This window comes from Polyodon spathula, chromosome 5, assembly GCF_017654505.1.
Source record: "Polyodon spathula isolate WHYD16114869_AA chromosome 5, ASM1765450v1, whole genome shotgun sequence".
NCBI classification, from domain to species: Eukaryota; Metazoa; Chordata; class Actinopteri; order Acipenseriformes; family Polyodontidae; genus Polyodon; species Polyodon spathula.
In genome coordinates, this window is record NC_054538.1 from 65,210,248 (window position 1) to 65,228,023 (window position 17,776).

Sequence of the window (17,776 nt, forward strand, 5' to 3'; positions counted from 1 at the left end):
AATCCATTTTCTGCAGGTCATATGGAAATTGTCTGTTCTGCACGTTGCATTCTAAGCCTCTTGTTAAACATTCGTAGATGAAAATAATGTTATCTTCACCTAGCTTATTGCATTTAGTTTCTAATTATGGAAACTTCCATTTGAGAAATAAATACATTATTTTTGTTTTGTTTCTGTTAAGCTGCAATTATCAGTCTGTTTTTAAAGGATATGTTTTTATAATTTAACTGGTATTTTCAATTCTCTCTGTGTCTCTCTCTCTCTGTCTCTGTGTCTGTGTGTGTGTGTGTGATCCACTTATAAGTTTGTGCCTAAAGACTGTCAAGGACAACTCTACATTGAATATTATTTACACTATTTAGGAAAGATTTCGGGGGGGGGGTGTGTGTAAAATGAAGAACCAAGTGCTCCACCCAGTCATTCAGCATTCTTAGAAAATAAATCATATTTAAGGTACAAGGTACTGTAAGACATTAAAATCTTTAGTGCACCTTACCGCAATGTGCATCATAGTATACTGTACAGTGCCCCTGTGCACCATACCATACTGTGCTTGCTGTATGGTGCTCCTGCACCATGTTGCACCCCAGTGTACAGTACTATGCACAATACTGCACATTGCACCACCGTGCCATGCATACTATGTCGTATCGCACCATACATCGTACCATGATGCCTGGGTTTTCCATTCTTTCATGACCTACAAGAATTCGATCCCTTCAGTGGATAAGCATGGTCAGTGTGTGTGGAGTCTTGGTGCTGAGCATGCTCAGCAGGCATTCTAGGATCAAACTAGGAACAAACTTTTGCTGAGCTCCCAGAAGTCACGAGAATCAACTAAAGAGCTGGTTCACTTGCTGCCCAGAAAGGCTCCTCAAGCCTTGGTGTCCTAGGGCTTAGCAGCCCCAGACTCTGTGGTAGGCAGTGCCTGCAGGTCGGGGGTAGGGGCGGCCAGACACCAGAGGGGGCATCGCCGATAATACCGCCAACTGTGTTACGTTCAAAAAGCAACCACGAAACCACCAGCGGCTCAGCAGCAGCCCACAGGTCCAGGGCCCTTATTCAAGGAGCCAGCTGGATTACCACCGATTTCAGGCTCCACATACATCTGGGTGCTTACTACAGTACAGATCTGCCCAGTTGAAACAGGGCCCTCCCTCCTTCTCCTCAGCATGTCAGTCTTGTCAGAGGACAATCCAGAGGCTCCACACGTGGCTGAGACTGGTTCAGCCTGACGTGTCACAGGAGGTCGTCACCTTCCAGAGGCTTCTGGGCCCGATGGCAGCAGCATCCCAGACTCTTCCATTGGGTCTTCTCTGTATGCGTCCTCTCCAAATGTGGTTCATTCATGGGGTGAATCATCCCCTCTTGCAACCACATCGCCGCCTGTCTGTGTCCTGACACTGTGTGGAGGCCGTTTTTGTGGTGGAAAAAGACAGCTCACCTGTGTCCAATTGAATCGTGGAGACCCCCCCCCCCCCGTAACTATCACAGGTCATTCTACCAGGTGTCTTGCTACGTCTTGGGCGTTGTTTCATGGTGCAACATCTCTGACATTTGCAATGCAGCGGTATGGACCACGCCCCACACTTTCACAAGGTTTTACAGGCTTAATGTCCTGGATCCTCAGAACCCTGCCTTTGGAACCAGTGCTGACAGCAACATGTCAGCTGGATTCAGAAGCGTTACCGTGCCTTGTAATTGTGGCAGGCCATGGGTCTCGCCAAATTGGCTGATCTGCAGGTCATGTCCTTGTGACGGCTTGGGTATACTTACCCATTGTGTAATGGAATACATTTCGTACTTTGAAAGGGAACCCTGGTTCCTTGAAATTAGAAATATATCCATTACAGTCCTTTGGTCGCGTCATACATTTTATGCAGTAGGCTGTAGAAAATTGATGCCGCCAAGCGCCGTCCTGCCCGCAGTTTTGTCTCCTGTGCTCCTGTGGGGGCAGAGACAGGCATGCTGACGTCGCGGGTGTAAGATGCAGCTTTGGTAGAGGTGTTCAGTTGAGTCGGATGTAATAGGTTAACCCATTGTGTAACGGATACATTTGTATTTCATGGAACCAGGGTTATGATAATAACTTAGTTTGGATTCATCTGATAGGAAGAAAAGCCAGAGATTCTGGTACATTTTGTTCTAAGAAGAGCCCTTATCAGTCATAGACTTTCAGCATTTATTCAGAGCAACTACTTTGGCAGGCTGCAGACTCTCGGCTTTTTACAATTTATTTATCTATTGATTTGTTGTTATTATTTTTTTGTACGTGTCCTATTGCTTGTTTGGGAGCAATCTAGTAGTCTGCTATCAGATAATCTAATTTCAGAAGAGACTGGCTGCATACCTTTTGAGATGTCTGTATTGAGCTCCTAAATTACTTTTACAGTAGCATAATTCACAGAAGTTGCTTTAACTTCAGTGCTCTAAATGATTCTTGGTGCATACTAATAGGGTAACTATATGAGGTCCTGACCTTGTCCCTAGAGAGGCATGTAATTGTGTTACTCATCAGTTCTGTGTTATGTACTGTGCATTTCTAAATCCAAGCAATGGAAATGGAAACTACTGAACCACAGGCAAGAGTCAGGGTCTGGTTGTGTGTAGGGGGATGCATGTCTTTGGTGTTGATTTAATATAGGCACCTGTGTGTGTCCTGTTCTTTTTAATATTAATAGTTTTATTTTAATATTCTTTTTATATTTAAATAAACTAAACCCCATCTACTGGGGTAAATATAAATTTACATTTGTCATATATATAGATATATATAGATATAGATATATATATATATATATATATATATATATATATATATATATATATATATATATATATATATATATATATATATATATATATATATATACACATAAATTTAACTTATAAATATATTACATTGTGCCTACTGTGGATGCAAGTCAAGGTAATCTTTTAAACTGATGGCCTTAATTCTGTATTTATTGCTGTGGCCTGGGATATATTATTGAGGGACTAATCTGTACTGGATCGTCTGATTTTTGTCTTGCACAATAATTTGAACAAGCAAGAAGCATATCATTGTCTATTTACGCTGTAAATGTATCTATAATTGTGGTGTGTGTGTTTTTTTTTTTTTCTTCAGATGATGAAATTTGCCTGGGATAATTACCAACGGTATGCTTGGGGACTGAATGAGCTGAAGCCTGTCTCAAAGCAAGGACATTCAAGCAATTTATTTGGTGAGTAGCTTATTCTTTGGTCCTCAAACTCTGCATTGCGCATGGCTGCATGTTAAAGATAGTGAGACGATACAGGAAAAAAAGGCAGGTGGTGAATTAATAACTAATCTTAAGCTTCCGTAACATTGTCTAGGTCTAACAGCTGAGAATGAAAATATATGCTTTTGAAACCTACTAGAGCAAAACAAAAGTACTGATAGAGCTGTAACTGAGCAGAAATGTGGTTCTTTGGGGAAAGGGCAGTAGAAGGCCTCTGTTTGTAACCACATAGGCTACATCTGTGTTTCTGTACATCAGAAGTCTAAAGAGACATATGGATAGATAAAGATAGAGGGAAGAGGCACATATTTATTTTATTTATTTGTTCTCAAAATACCAAAATATCAACTTTTATTGTCAGTAGTTAATGCCATATACAGTAAGTTTCCTGAATGGCACTGAGTAGCTAATGGAATGACCTTACTTGGTTTCACAACAATTGGAAAAGTGGATGCAGCTGCTGACTGGTATGATTGATATTCCGTGCTTGTTCTGAGGATTTTGAAGTCTGGGCCAAGGCACAGTTACAGGGCATGAAGTTAAGGTCATGAAGGGCAAGGCAATGTTGTCTTCTTTGGTCGTGAAAATTCAGGGGCACCAAGGCAGTTCAAGGGGGCAAAAAAGCTAAACATAAGTCCAACCCAAGGGCACCAAAGTGATTTCATACTCATTCATAAAACAACAAAAAATAAATACAGAGACCCTATTATGCTGATGAAATTAATTCATACAAACACAAATCAAAGTTTTCTGAGTGATTCACATACTAATTGCTACAAAAATAAAATATAGGCCACTTTTTTTTCCATTTGTACAAACAACAAACTTTTATAATGAAAAAATACAAAGGGTAATTTGGCAAAAAATAAGTATTTAGGTTTTTTTTTTTTTTTTTTTTTACTAAACTCAGTCACACAGGTTTACTCATGGCTGAAGTTTGATAACGATAGTGGTCAGATGAGTTGTTCCAGCTGCAGTGTCTGCACAACTGTAGTTTGAGGCAATCATGAGGCAATGGAGAGTGCTATGCATAACAGTGATGAACAGCTGGATGTACATCATGTTAGATGTTTATATTTGGGAGACTTTATATAGTTTCACAGTTCTTGAAATTTTACAGTTGCAAAGGATTTAGTTTGGTTATCGATTTTCAGAAAGAACATATTAAGTTTTAAATTATAATTATACTATTAAATTTTTAAGCATACACATTCTAACCCCTTTTGTGAAAGCACACGTTTTGCTAGTTAAAAAATCAGAACTACGTAAGGTAGTGACAACGTATTACACAAAAATAAATGAAAACAGACATCGATCCACTTCTCAAGATTGTGTTTCGTTCACGATTATGTTCTCTCCTCGTTTCACAAAACAGGGAGCTGCTATTTGAACCATGTCATCGCTACTTAGGGTTTTTTGTGTTTATTACAATTTATTTTTTTGGTGTAAGAATTTATAATTTGAGTAACACAATTTTGTGTTCACCACCGTAAAATGTGTGGTGGGTTTATATTTGGGGGGGGGGGGGCGTTTAACACCTCCTCATTTCAAAACAGAAACAGTCAAATTAGCAATTTATATACATCGAAGACATTAAAGGAGTCAGAATGTGTATTTCACCGCTGCATTTTAAGTATTGCAATTTTAAACCCATTCTCACGCGATTCAATTTAACTCTGTCTAATCTCATCCTGTTCAGCAGTACTGTAAATTCACATTAGTATTATTATAATCGGGGACGAATTGTTGTGCACCCATTGCTTGACCGAGCGTCAGGTAAATCTGAACGCTTCGCTGCCGATTTTTAGATGGCTCTTTATCGTTCTTTCTTTTTAAACGTTAGCACTGTGCTCACAGACGGAAAAATCAGTGACACTGCCAGTGAACACGTGAGGTGAAAATAACTTTAATTTCTTACCTTTACTGTATTGTTATTGCTCAGTCATGTCCTCCATTTGCTGTACTTGTTTCCTTATAAAATGAACCAAACTACGGGCAAAATGTTTATTTCCGTGAGGTGTGACCTTATATACCTTATATGTATATTTAATTTTGATTACGAAGCATCTCATGGTTGTTTTTTTTGTTTTTATAGTTTTCCTTTTTAAAAGCAGTCTGTCATTCTACCAATTAATAAAGTGCAATAGTTGTATGACTTTGTCTTATGTAGGTATTCACTTCAATTCAGGCCACCAAGATTTCAGTTTACAAAAGCTGCAAGAGTTTCTACAGCAAGGAATATAAATTATTATTTTTTTTTTTTTAGTTTTTCAGGAATGCTTCTTCCTGCACCGAATAGCTAAATGTCACCGATCTGCCCTGATCAGTTACCATGGCGATCTCACGCTCTATCATCATAAGTCACGTGAACGGGACCTGAGGTACTGCGAGTTCTTTTGCTTAAATACAAAGAGAAAATTATGTAGCCTAAGCAATCATTTTGACAAGCCAAACTATAAAATGACCTTGACAAAATGTTTCGCCGGTACTCTGTACTGGGCCATACCGGCTTGCTTTCATCTCCTGAGCGCGGTCAGATTGAGCTCAGTATAACAGCGTCCCTCCCTCTGTTTGCCCTTCATTATTAACCAGTGACACAGTACGTCTTTCTCGTGGCTTAGTGCTGGGAGGTGCACAGTAAAAAGAATGACAACAATAATAATACATTTTCTCACACGACGAGATTAGACAGAGAACAGGCAAGCTGACGCTGAGCAAATTTGTGAATGAGTTGTAAATCAGATGTGCTGGTGCTGACGGGTGAGCTTACAGGCAGCTTTTGCCGTAAATTGTTTTAATTTGAGAGGCATTGCCGCAAGCGGCTTGGGCACTTCTGCGGTTGCCGTCGGTTATTTCGCAGCCTGCAGTCACACGTTTTGTTGTTTTATGTTTTTCTGATATTTTATAAGTTTATGATGTCAACAAGTGCCCCTGTGCATTACACCGCCCCGTACCCATTATTAGATGCATTGTTCCTGTGGCACAGAAAGCTCTGGATTAAATAGGCTTATAATATAGTAAGCAAACATTTGAGAGAATTCCAACAAATGGGTTTTCCCACTGAATATCCACAGGGATGGGTGTGGGACCTGTTTTTAAAAAAATAAATAAAATAATAATAATAATTCCCTCCATTTCGATCTTATGTACATGCACATTGTATATATTTCCTGCAATAAGTTATCCTTGTTGTGACTCACTGCGATTTTTTTATATATGTTTTAAATCTCCGACATAACTTTACAAGCATATACATTCTACACTTTTTAGCAGTTAAATATAGTAATCCTTTTTTTTTTTTTTTTTTTTTTTTTGTATTTTATAATAAATGTATATTCTGGTTCAGCAGCTTGCTTGTCAACCCCAAACCGGGACAAAACCCTTATCCACAGGCACTGCTGTTGGGATTTCAAAAGTGATGCCTTCTCATCATGACTCAAAGACAAACACACTGCTAGAATATACCATGCAAAGTAAAAACACAGACCTTGCCAATACTGAATGAGTAACTTAACTTCCCTAACTGATATAATTTAGTCTGAGTAAATCAATTTTCTTGCAATTAGACTTGTTTTCTGGAGAGGCATACTGCAATAGGTTGCTTTGCTGGCTCCTTGCACACAACTCTGACATTGCCTTTTTTGAAACAGAAGTGTTACTGTCAGCTATGCAGTTTAAAAAAAAAAAAAAAAAAAAAAAAGTTTAATATATATGTTTGATGGTTGGCTCTCAAGATTGCATATAGAGAGACTCCTTTGTCTTCCTGTGTAATGCTAAACCTTGTCATTTCACGCTGGACTACATTTTGGCTACAATTGAAGGAAGGACAATAGATGCTGTCCTGCAACAAGTATACAATAAAGATCCAATTTATTTTATTCATGATTACCGCCATCATTATTTTTAATAAAAGGTGCATGTGGTTGCTGCCAAATTATTGTGGAATGGCTGGTGTAATGTTTACTAAAGCAATAGTATAAATACTGAATGCTTTTTCAGTGTTTGTCGGCAGTAACGAGTTGCATATGGCAGTGATTGATGTTTTAATTTCAAAATCAGTGCAGTATTTCCTAGTGAGGTTCGTGTAGAGAATTGAGGCCAGATAAGTGGGTCTGGAACTAGTCCTTTAAAATGACCTGGTTGCGCAACAGCAACACAAATGACAAAGGATGAGCATTCAATATCATTCCCTGCAAAACCAAAACAAAATACATACCCCAATTTCCAAACTATATGACTAACACGGGGCTAAAAAAACAATACAAATGGCAAAATCAATGTCTGCAAAATTCTTTTTACTAAACCAAGTGATACTTTTAAGGGCAATACATAGTTTAAGTTACCCTTGCCACATCTAACTAGGCCGGTCTTGGTATCACTTCCTTAGTCACATTTATAACATTAGTTAAATACCTTTTTTACAGTAGTGTGGACAGCCATCTGGGAAAACAATAGGTTTTCAAACATGTAAAATGTGTTTATGTTCAGTTGTAAGAACAAACTTCAGGTGCAGGTGCAGGATTGACCAAGAAACACATGTTGGCCCTTTCTGGTTTTATCCAAGATTTTATCCAGAACCAAGTACATAATGTTCTGTTCTGTCTGTTTGCTGCAGCATGATTACACAAGGAAGGGCTGTGAGTAATCACTGCATCTGTCCATTGTTCTTTTGTGTTGAAATTTTTATGCAGTACTTCTAATAAAGGAAGCACTGGAAATGCTAAAGGGCTACTTAAGTGACATTTACTGTACTTTACTAAATTCCTCTAACAAAAAAAAAGTCATTCACTTCACTTCTAATTAGCAGCCTTGTCATATTTTTTTAAACCACATTTTAGAGTGCTGCTTATTTAACTGCTGGAAATTCAAATTGTTATATGAATATGGTTGTTTTAGCTGCGAGAATCCACCTGCGTACAAAGCTTTTTGTTTGTTTTTATGTGGAATCCATAAAAAATATACCCTTTTGATGTAAAGTAAACGAGACAGAGAAAGCAGCAAGCACCAGTAGGGGATAAACATATAAACTACTTTTGCATGCCACGGTAAACCAACCAATGAGGAACTTGATTTATTACTCCTAAGCTGGATATCTTTGCCTATGATTGTGGTTGGAATCCCTGTCTTCACAAGGTTACTCTATCTAAAGATTGTCACAGTGCTGAAACCTAACGCCTCAGTATTGATGCAGTTTTGTTTTAGTTCTTTCGCCAAGGTGGTGGGTTAGCTGGGGTTGAAAGTTATTGACAGCGTCACTGACTCCACTTTTGTTGGTCAGGCGTGTTGCTGACCTAGAAGACTTGGGAAGCTCTAGCTGGACAAAAGTGTTTGTTCTCACCCAAGACCAACCACCACACTCCATGTCCAGGCATGGATCCAGTCCTGTGGATGAGGACCTACAGAGAATAAACTGCAGGGTGGGGGATCTGAAACGAATCATAAATTAACTTCTTAACATGAGAGCACAAGCTGTTCTGGTTTTGAAGTACTTCTACCGGGAAGAGATTGTAATCATTGACATGTTATACATGTAATTCCCATCAGTCTTCTTCAAAACTTATCTCTTCAGACAGGTTTTCCAGTCCTAATTCTTCTGTCATTTTGGGATTCTGTATGGGATGCATTTTATTTATTGCATTGTATTTATAGAAATTTTAAATTAAAATTTAATAAGTAGCTCGTAGACCTGTAGGCATAAATAATAAAATAATAAAAAAAAAAAAAAAACAATGGAAGTTGTATGTGTGTTTGTGTTGTAGCCCCTGTACATTCTCATAACCATCCATTCAGTGAGTAGACCCTATATACCAAAGGTGGCCAAACCTTGGCTCCTGATGAAATGCTGGCTGACGCACACTTTGCGGCTCGAATCACATGATCACCTTGAGTGAAAGCCAAACGTGCGGCTGAAAGGGAATTTCATAATTTTGAATTAAGTGCTCATTCGTTTCGTGATGACAGTGGTATTGAGCAAACCCTTCATGAGTAATAAACTCAAGTATGAGGCTTTAGCCAGAATGGGAGGAAGAGTTTGCTTTCATTGAAAACTGGTAAAACTCTGTGTCTCGTCTGCAACAGATCTCTTACACTCTGATGTGTGTACAAGGTGAGCAACCTCAAATGCCGCTGTGAAACAAATCACAATGAATTTTCATCGGAGTGTCCTCCTGGGTCAGACTTGAGGAGTAACAAGCTAGCCTCTTTAAAAGTACACCTCAGCAGTCGGCAGATGCTCCTTTTAAAGATGCAATGACTGAAGCAGGTTTTATCGCTCATGCCAAATGTCCTTATTCAGACTTTTTTTTTTTTTTTTTTTTTTTTTATAAAATGCGAGTGTTGGCAGTAGACTAGAGAATGCATGTTTTTAAATGTTCTATTGCAGGTCTAAAATGAAAATTTATATTTACATTTCTTGCGTCTTGTCCTGAGCAGCCACTGTAATCCCTTTCAGAATAAATGCAGTGCATCCACAAAGCTCTCAAGGTATAATTTAATACACGCAGCAGTCATACAAAAAAAAACAAAAAAAAAAACACAGCTCTCTTTTTTTAAAACCGAGCATTCAGATCTTCAAGGGAAGAGTTTGTCAAAAAGAATCCTTCCTGAGATGCGTATCTGTATGTGGTGTTTTTGGTGAAATCAAGGCAGTTATCGTATTTTGCGTCATAACTGAATATATTTCATTTAAAGTGCATAATACATACAGCATAAACAGAAATAATGGGAAAACACCACAGTGATACATTTAAAGTTTAATACACTGCAGTACAATAAAAATGACACACATTGCAAGGCTCTGCAATGTTCTCCCTTGTGTGTTTTTCTGCCATCAAGAGGTAACAGCTGCTGTACTGCAGAGAGAGTGGAAGACTTCGTTATAGTGTTCAAGACAATTAAAAAAAAAAAGTTCAAACAATGCTAGTATTTAAAATGTCTTGCTCACAAACATTTTGTGTTTTGCAGTATGTGTCTTTTTTTTTTTTAATAATAATATTATTAATAATAATAATAATAATAATAATAATAATTTATAATAATGTGAGCATCAAACCCAAGCTAAATATGCTGCCAGCTGGTTAAGGTTAAATGCTTTCATTGTTATGGTTGCCTGGATCTCTTTCAACAGTAAATCAGTTAAAGACCTACAGACTTAGGTGAGATTGATTGATTGATTTCTGGTTGGATAACCTATAATCAGTTAAGAGTAGATTTTAGCAGGAGCCTGAGTGCTCACAATGTTGGCACATTTATTATATTATTAAAACTTGTAGAAAGACCTTTCTGTATTGCCATAGGAACCAGTGTCCTTAACCCATGTACAGCCAAGCATTTTATGACAGTCTTCACCACTATGGGGGGCATATATCAAGATCGACCGACGCAGTGCTAAATTGACGGAGTGTAAAATTTTACAAATTTTACCCCATCCTGAATGTATTAACTGGCCAAAATTAATGAGGCATGGCATAAACTGCCACATTCTGCAAAAATTCTGCTGCGCCAATGTTCTGAAACCCTCAAAATCAGCTACCAGTAGCACAGTTTAACAGGCTAATCTGAAAAATAGTGCCTTCCTCCAAATTGGCTACCTAAAATAAACAATATGTAGGTCATTTGGAGAGGCAATGACTTTTGTTGACTAAGTGTCTTGACTTGATATTATATTATATTACGTTATTATTATACGATGGATAAAACCTAGAAGTGCAACTTTCCATTTCTTCCTGAAGACGACACAAAAATAGGAGGAATTTAATTCTCGCTAAAATCCAAAATAGACGATGCTTGCTTGGCTGAAAAAATCCCTTTGCGACAACTAGACACTCTTCATCTCACTCAGTCTCTATGTAGTGTTCCGACTCAGACTGACAGAGCCAGTCAACGCTGAAGAGACTGATTCAATCATCATTTTCAAAGGTGAGTCCCTGTCAGTCAAGTCATGTAGTTAGGCAGAGACCAGTCTCTCTGTTGTTCAAAGGGCTTGACTGTCTCCATGCTAAGTTTGGTGCTTTTTGATGACAGATTGTCATGGTTACAGTGTAAAAGGGAAACATAACTGATTTTGGCCACCCAATGACCACTAGGGGAATTGAACATAGCCAAATGGAAGCTGCAAAGGGGATAGGAGATGGTTACAAATACAATTTTGCCAAACTCTATACAGTACTGTACATAGTTTAGCTTATAATAATGCACAGAAGCCATGGTTTTCTCTTTTAATCAGTTATTTGCTGTCTAGGTACATGTACACTCAGTACCATTAGTGAGTGTGCAAAAAGTGTGCCATATTTAAGTAAAGAGATAGGCCTACATTTTACTTTTGTCATAGACTTTTTTCTACATTTGGCTCCATGACGTTAACATCCACTGTCACCAATAGGTAATATGTTGACACATTATTAAACTGGAAGAGCAGTTCTTTTTTATATATATATATATATATATATATATATATATATATATATCTATATAATATATATATATATATATATTATATATATATATATATATAGATATAATATATTATATATATTATATATTATATATATATATATATATATATATATATATATAAAATCTCAAGATATTTAGGAAGATCTGACCTCTCAAACAGCACCTTTTTGTAGCTCATTTGGGTCTGTAATGTGCACTCCCCACAGTTTAAATACCGATATATTGCGAATCGAGAGCTAATATTTTTGGATTCTTCTGTAAATAACTTCCACATTCCATATGCTATATCAAAATAATCTGACATGGTGAGGTGGGGGAAGATCCAAATATTTAGGCTAGTCCATGTGATACGGAATGACCCTTCTACACAATATGCTGGGGGCTGCCTTCTGGGTATGCTCTGGTATGTAAAATGGTGTGTCATTGGTAGTTTAGATACAGTAGCTGAGGTCTGACTCCAAACGAATTATTTCCATCTTATTGATTTCACCAGGCATCAACATAGAATTATGGATTTGTGATTATATTGGGGCAGATTTATACTGTAGTAGCTATTTCAGTTGACATGTTGAATTCCATTGTGGGTTGCTCTTTTATAAAAATAAATAAATAAACTAAATCAATTTAATAATAATAATAATAATAATAATAATAAAATAATACAAAACAATGGCTAAAGCAGGGCTCAAGATAAGCTGCATATTGAAAAACTATGAATTGCGCATGATATTTAAATTTAATGCGAAAAGGTCAATTGTGAATATACTGCATGCGGTAGCTAGAGAATACATAATACAAATGCAGGGACAGATGATTGTCGCCTGTCTGGGAATTGCCAGAAACACCAAAATGACCAAAAGTACAGTTGAATCCACTTGCTTGTAATGCGTATTTGTGACTGGATTCTTGATCCTTTAGAACTTATTGGCGCCATCTCAACAAACTTACCAATTTACCTATCTGTCGACTGAATTTTTGGTGGGTACCTGTACGTAATATGTTGTGTTTGGAGGCAGTCGGGATGCTTTATATTACTACAGCAATGTGATCAATGAGGGATACACTATTGTTTTTTTTTTATTTGCATTAGTGCAGTATCTGTACAGTTTTTTTTTTTTTTTGTTGTTGTTTTTTTTTTTTTAATTTTTAGGGCGCATGTCTGTTGACCTTGGAAAGGGAGAGCACAAGAGACCTGAGAAAGGAAGATTTACAGAAAACCAAAAAAAACTAACAGCCTAGTACTAGAGGGAGGAGACTCTGTGAACTGAGTAGCTAACTACATCGAGAGTAGTAACTTCCCGGATTATAATAAGGCAGGACTAAATGGCTGCAAAAAAGATAAGGAAAGCCCAGCATCTACATGTAGAATGATTGTAAATTAAGTTGTTGTTCCAAGTAAAGTTACAGTTTAAATGTAAGACTGTAGTTAATGCATAACCCATAAGTTAGTATTAAGTTATGTACAGTATTTATTGACTTCACCCAAAATACATTTTGCTCAGTGTCTAAATCGGAAAGTAAATTACTCAAAACCCAGACCCTTAGATGCAGTGCTAGGCTATAGAATAACTGAGGTGTTATAATAGTTAAGTACTGCACTGTTGTCACAATGATTGGGGTCTCAAAGGCTGAATGTTGTCACCAAAGTATAGATGAAAAAGAAAGTCTGAATATTTCCACTACTATTCTAAAGCTATGTACAAAGTTTTGCCACCTAAAAGTATTGTTTTTGTGTGTGTGGTGATTCCCAGTACCAGGTACAACCTCCTGGGGGGCATTTCTAGATGTGAGGCTATGTGAATAAAATATAATACTGTACTAGTTAAAGGTCATAGGAGAACAAACCATTTATAAAACATTCATTCACACACTGGGGGTTTTCTGAGTAATGCAAGTTATTGCCATCTTAGTTCAGTTTCTTCCTGACACTTCTGGGCTGGAAGTCAGGCCTGGGATTTATAGACCAAAGTTGATGAACCACTTTAATTTAGCAGAGAAAGGTAATGTAATTTATACTGACACCAGCATTTCTTTCTTTCAGTATATTTCATAATGATTAGTATGATTTAAAATTGGCTTTCAGTGTAGCGAAAGGTGCCTTTTACTTGAAATTGTTGCTTTGAGACAGTTGATTACTTTATTTTGCAATAGCTTGTATGTTCTGTAGTGCTCTGAGATTAATTGACATTGCAGCAGTAGAAGGTTATGAAATTCCTCTGCTGTAGCTCAGGAAGTATGGCTTTAGTTTTTTACTTTACATTACTTATTTTTATCTTCAGTTAAGTCCACGTTTCTTCGTGTCTCTCTGCAGTAAATTTGATATGCTACTTCTTCCTTTGAACATTTACTAATGCACTATCTGGTGATAGTAAGTTGTTCCATGTCATTTTTCTTACTCTGTTGTGTGTTGGTATGTTGCTTGTTCAGCCAACACTGGTCATGTAAAATTAGTGTGTTGTGTGAGTCGTGTATTATTGAAACCAGAAAAAACATTGAAACAGCCAGAGCATGGCAGTGGCTTTCACAACATAGTACATCAGTTAGTGTACATAAATAAATGTGGACAGGCTGCTTTTATTCAGCAGCTGGAAAGAAGCATTTTTCTTCACGTACTTGTAATCTCATTTCAACCAGTTGAGCTACGGTTCAAGCAGAGTACTGAAGGGGTTTGTGTAACTGGTTTATCAGCTGAAAGACAAAAGTAGGGGAACTTCCTTCCCTATTTTCAGAAAAACACACCGCACGACGTTTACTTGGCAGGATTCAGAACATTTTCTAGTATTAGCTTAGAGATGCAAAAATAACAGCCTTTTGAGCAGGCTGACAAAGCTTCTGTTTTTATATTCCTGGTAAGTGTATTCTTCTTCTTTTTTTCTTTTTTTGGAAAATGTAGGCTGTATTGCATTAGTAGTAAAGTTTCAAACCTGCCAACTTTTTAAATATTGTCAAACGGCATCACATTTTCAAATGGCAAAAAAACTTGAAATACTGTTGTAAGGTTGCATCTGAATCTGTCATACAACTGGTTTTAAATACATCTTGACAAATAAAATAGGTCTCTTGCTGCAGAATTCTGACACTAGTATTTTGTGTCTTATCCACAATGTTGCACTATAAATAACTCCTTGTGCAAACAGGAATGAGGACAGAAGTTATATAGCATTGTTCCGTGGGAGTTTTATTTAATTTTTTTATTTTATTTTAAAATGTTGTAGGCAAATGGCTAGCTTTCAAAGATTATCTTTCACTAGGGATGGGGAAGCAAATTCCTTGGACTGACTGAAAAGCAGACATAATGTAAATATATTTGTCGTCTTCAAAGGATTGCATTTCAAATGGTATATTTCCCCTACAGCTGCATGTGTGATTCTTGTATTGTTGATTGGAGAAATAGAGGGATGTGACCCCAGTTGAGTGTGTGCACTACTCTGAAAAGTATGTAGGTAGAACACTAAAAATAACTCTATTGTATTGTAGCTCTTAAGAATAGAATTATTTTCAACAGCTTAATCCTTGTTCATGGAGTTGAAGAGTAGACATAACATGATTTATGTAATCCCTCAAACTTCGAGTGCTTAAGTCTGCCTGCCGCAAGCTTGAGCGCAAGTGGAGGTCGTGTGCTCGCCACGGCCAGGGTGAAGTACTTCTCTGTACTATGGGACACGGTAAACCCAATGTTCTCTTTAGACTGCTGACCAAATCCTACATCCAGCCATCAACAGATATATCTTCCGTTCATCCACCTCTTTCCTGTCATGATTTCTCCTCTTTCTTTTGGAACAAAATTGCCTACATCTATTCTACATTTTCCCATCACAAACCCAGTTTACTACTTGACCACCTTGACGCTCCTCCAGTTGCCCCTCCTTCCCTCTCCTCCTCTCCTGTCTCTATTGCTGATGTTTCCAGCTTACTACTGAAATCAACTACTGCCACATGCCCCCTGAACCCCTGGCTGACTAACCTTGTCTGCTTCTGTGCCTCTGATCTTGCTCCTTCCATTATGCACACTGTCTGTCCCTGGACTCTGTTCCTGCTGCCCCTAAGCTTCCCCGAGTTACACCGGTACTCAGAAAAACCCTCCCTCAACCCAGCTGATTTATCTAGTTTCCATCCCATCTCCAGTCTCCCTTTTCTCTCAAAAACTCTCGAAAGGGCTGTAGCCAGTTAGCTGATGATGCATCTCGCGGACAACAATCTGCTGAATCTCTACAATCTGATTTCCAGCTGCGTCACAGTACTCAAAGATTGAGCTCCAGATTGAGCAGGAGATCATTCACAATGCTGATGCTGGTGCTCCCTCTATGCTTGTCCTCCTTGACCTAACAATATCTGCATGTTTGCCTTCTCTACAACATCTGCATGTTTCCCTTGGGTCACCTCATCTGCAACACAGTTTCATTCCTATGGTGACGACAACCAACTGTACTTAAAAGTCGAACCTGGAAGCCCCTCTGCCATGGTCCGGCTCTCGGCTTGCATTCAAGACATTGAGGTCTGGATGTCTGCCAGTTTTCTTCAGCTGAACACTAGCAAATCTGAACTCCTTCCAGTAGGATCTAAAACTCAACTTAAGAATTTAAACATAGCTTCCCTGAACCTCGGAAACTGCCTGCTGCTGCCTTCCCCCATAGTACGAAGCATTAGTGTACTTCTTGACAGCATCCTCTCCTTTGATGCCCACATCTCCTCCATGGTCAAATCTTCTTTCTACCAGCTTTGAAACATCTCCAAAGTCCATCCCTACTTTTCCCTTCCGCATGCGAAGATACTTTGTTTTGCATTTGTCTCCTCTCGACTCGACTACTACAACTCTCTATATAGTAGTCTCGGCACACATCATAAACCTACTGCAGCTAGTTTAGAATGTCACTGCCAGGATCCTTACCAGATGTAACATGATCAAACCCCTCGTCTTGTCCAGCTGCACTGGCTACCTGTAAAGTTCAGGATTATGTTCAAAACTCTCCTGCTCACCTACAATGCCCTTCATCACACAAGTCCCGAGTACCTCCTCAACCCGCTGACTCGCTATGTCCCTGCCTGCAAGCCGGGTCCTCTGACTCTGACCTGCTTGTTATCCTCAAGCAAAAGTGCACAACACTTGGAGAATGCTCATTCAGCTTCATGGCTCCGACTCTTTGGAACTCTCTCCCAGCTCTGGTGCGTGATGCTCCCACCGTCACTCGCTTCAAATCAACCCTCAAGACCCACCTGTTCCTCTTGCTTTCCGTATTCTTTAAGCCTGATATATGCTATTAGCTGCTGTGTTGCTGCTGCTATTTCATTTATTATGCACTTTCCACTGTATTTAATGTATTATGCTTTTTTTTTTTGCTGTATAGCATGTATTATGCATTTCTCTGCATTTTAAAGTATTATGGATTTTTTTGTTAGTAAATCTTGTAAAGCGCTTTGTGATGGTGGGCCACTATGAAAGACGCTATATAAAATAGATTGATTGGTTGAGTTGTGCTATTTAAAAACACAGATGCTTTCAGTGCTTGTAGAATAGGAATGACTGTCCTGTATTGTCAAGGGCTTTAACAATGTTGTATATGAGATGCAAGACATAGGCTGCATTAACAAGGCTGTTCAAACGAATAACAGTGAACAGTTTTCAATGTGAGTAAAAGAGATTCAATATTGGCACTGATGATCAATAACCTATATATGTGCTGTAAATGTACTGTAACTGAATCGAGTTAATGATCCAAATCTATCTTAAAGATCAGAAACTGTAATATTTACTCTACTAATCTGCAATCTAATTGTTAACATCCAGACAACTTTTTACACGTATAACTTTAGTCTATTTCAAAGCTCTTTTCAAAATGTCTGCTCTAGTGCACTGGGGTTTGAGATCTGTCCTCTGAATCACTGTTATTTATGAGAATGATGTGTGCAGAGTTACGCAGAATGTAAGGCGAAGGATTTGGACGGGTCCCTAAGATTTTCTCCTTGCTATATAAAAGGAACATTCTCATGTCAGCATCAGCCTCAGCTGCCGCCGTGGTCGCACTTCTCCCCTCCTCTCTAAGAACCTGTTTAATGCCTGT

The 17,776-nt window shown here is 38.2% G+C and overlaps 1 protein-coding gene across 2 annotated transcripts in view; it reads left to right on the forward strand.

Moving 5' to 3' along the window:
• Window positions 1-17,776, forward strand: part of LOC121316169 (mannosyl-oligosaccharide 1,2-alpha-mannosidase IA-like) — a 125,978-nt gene that overhangs the window by 30,686 nt on the left and 77,516 nt on the right. For both annotated transcript variants that reach the window (XM_041251029.1, XM_041251030.1), the window contains exon 2: window positions 3,128-3,224. In XM_041251029.1, coding sequence (XP_041106963.1) covers window positions 3,128-3,224 — 97 coding nt within the window. The remainder of the gene's footprint in view (window positions 1-3,127; window positions 3,225-17,776) is intronic.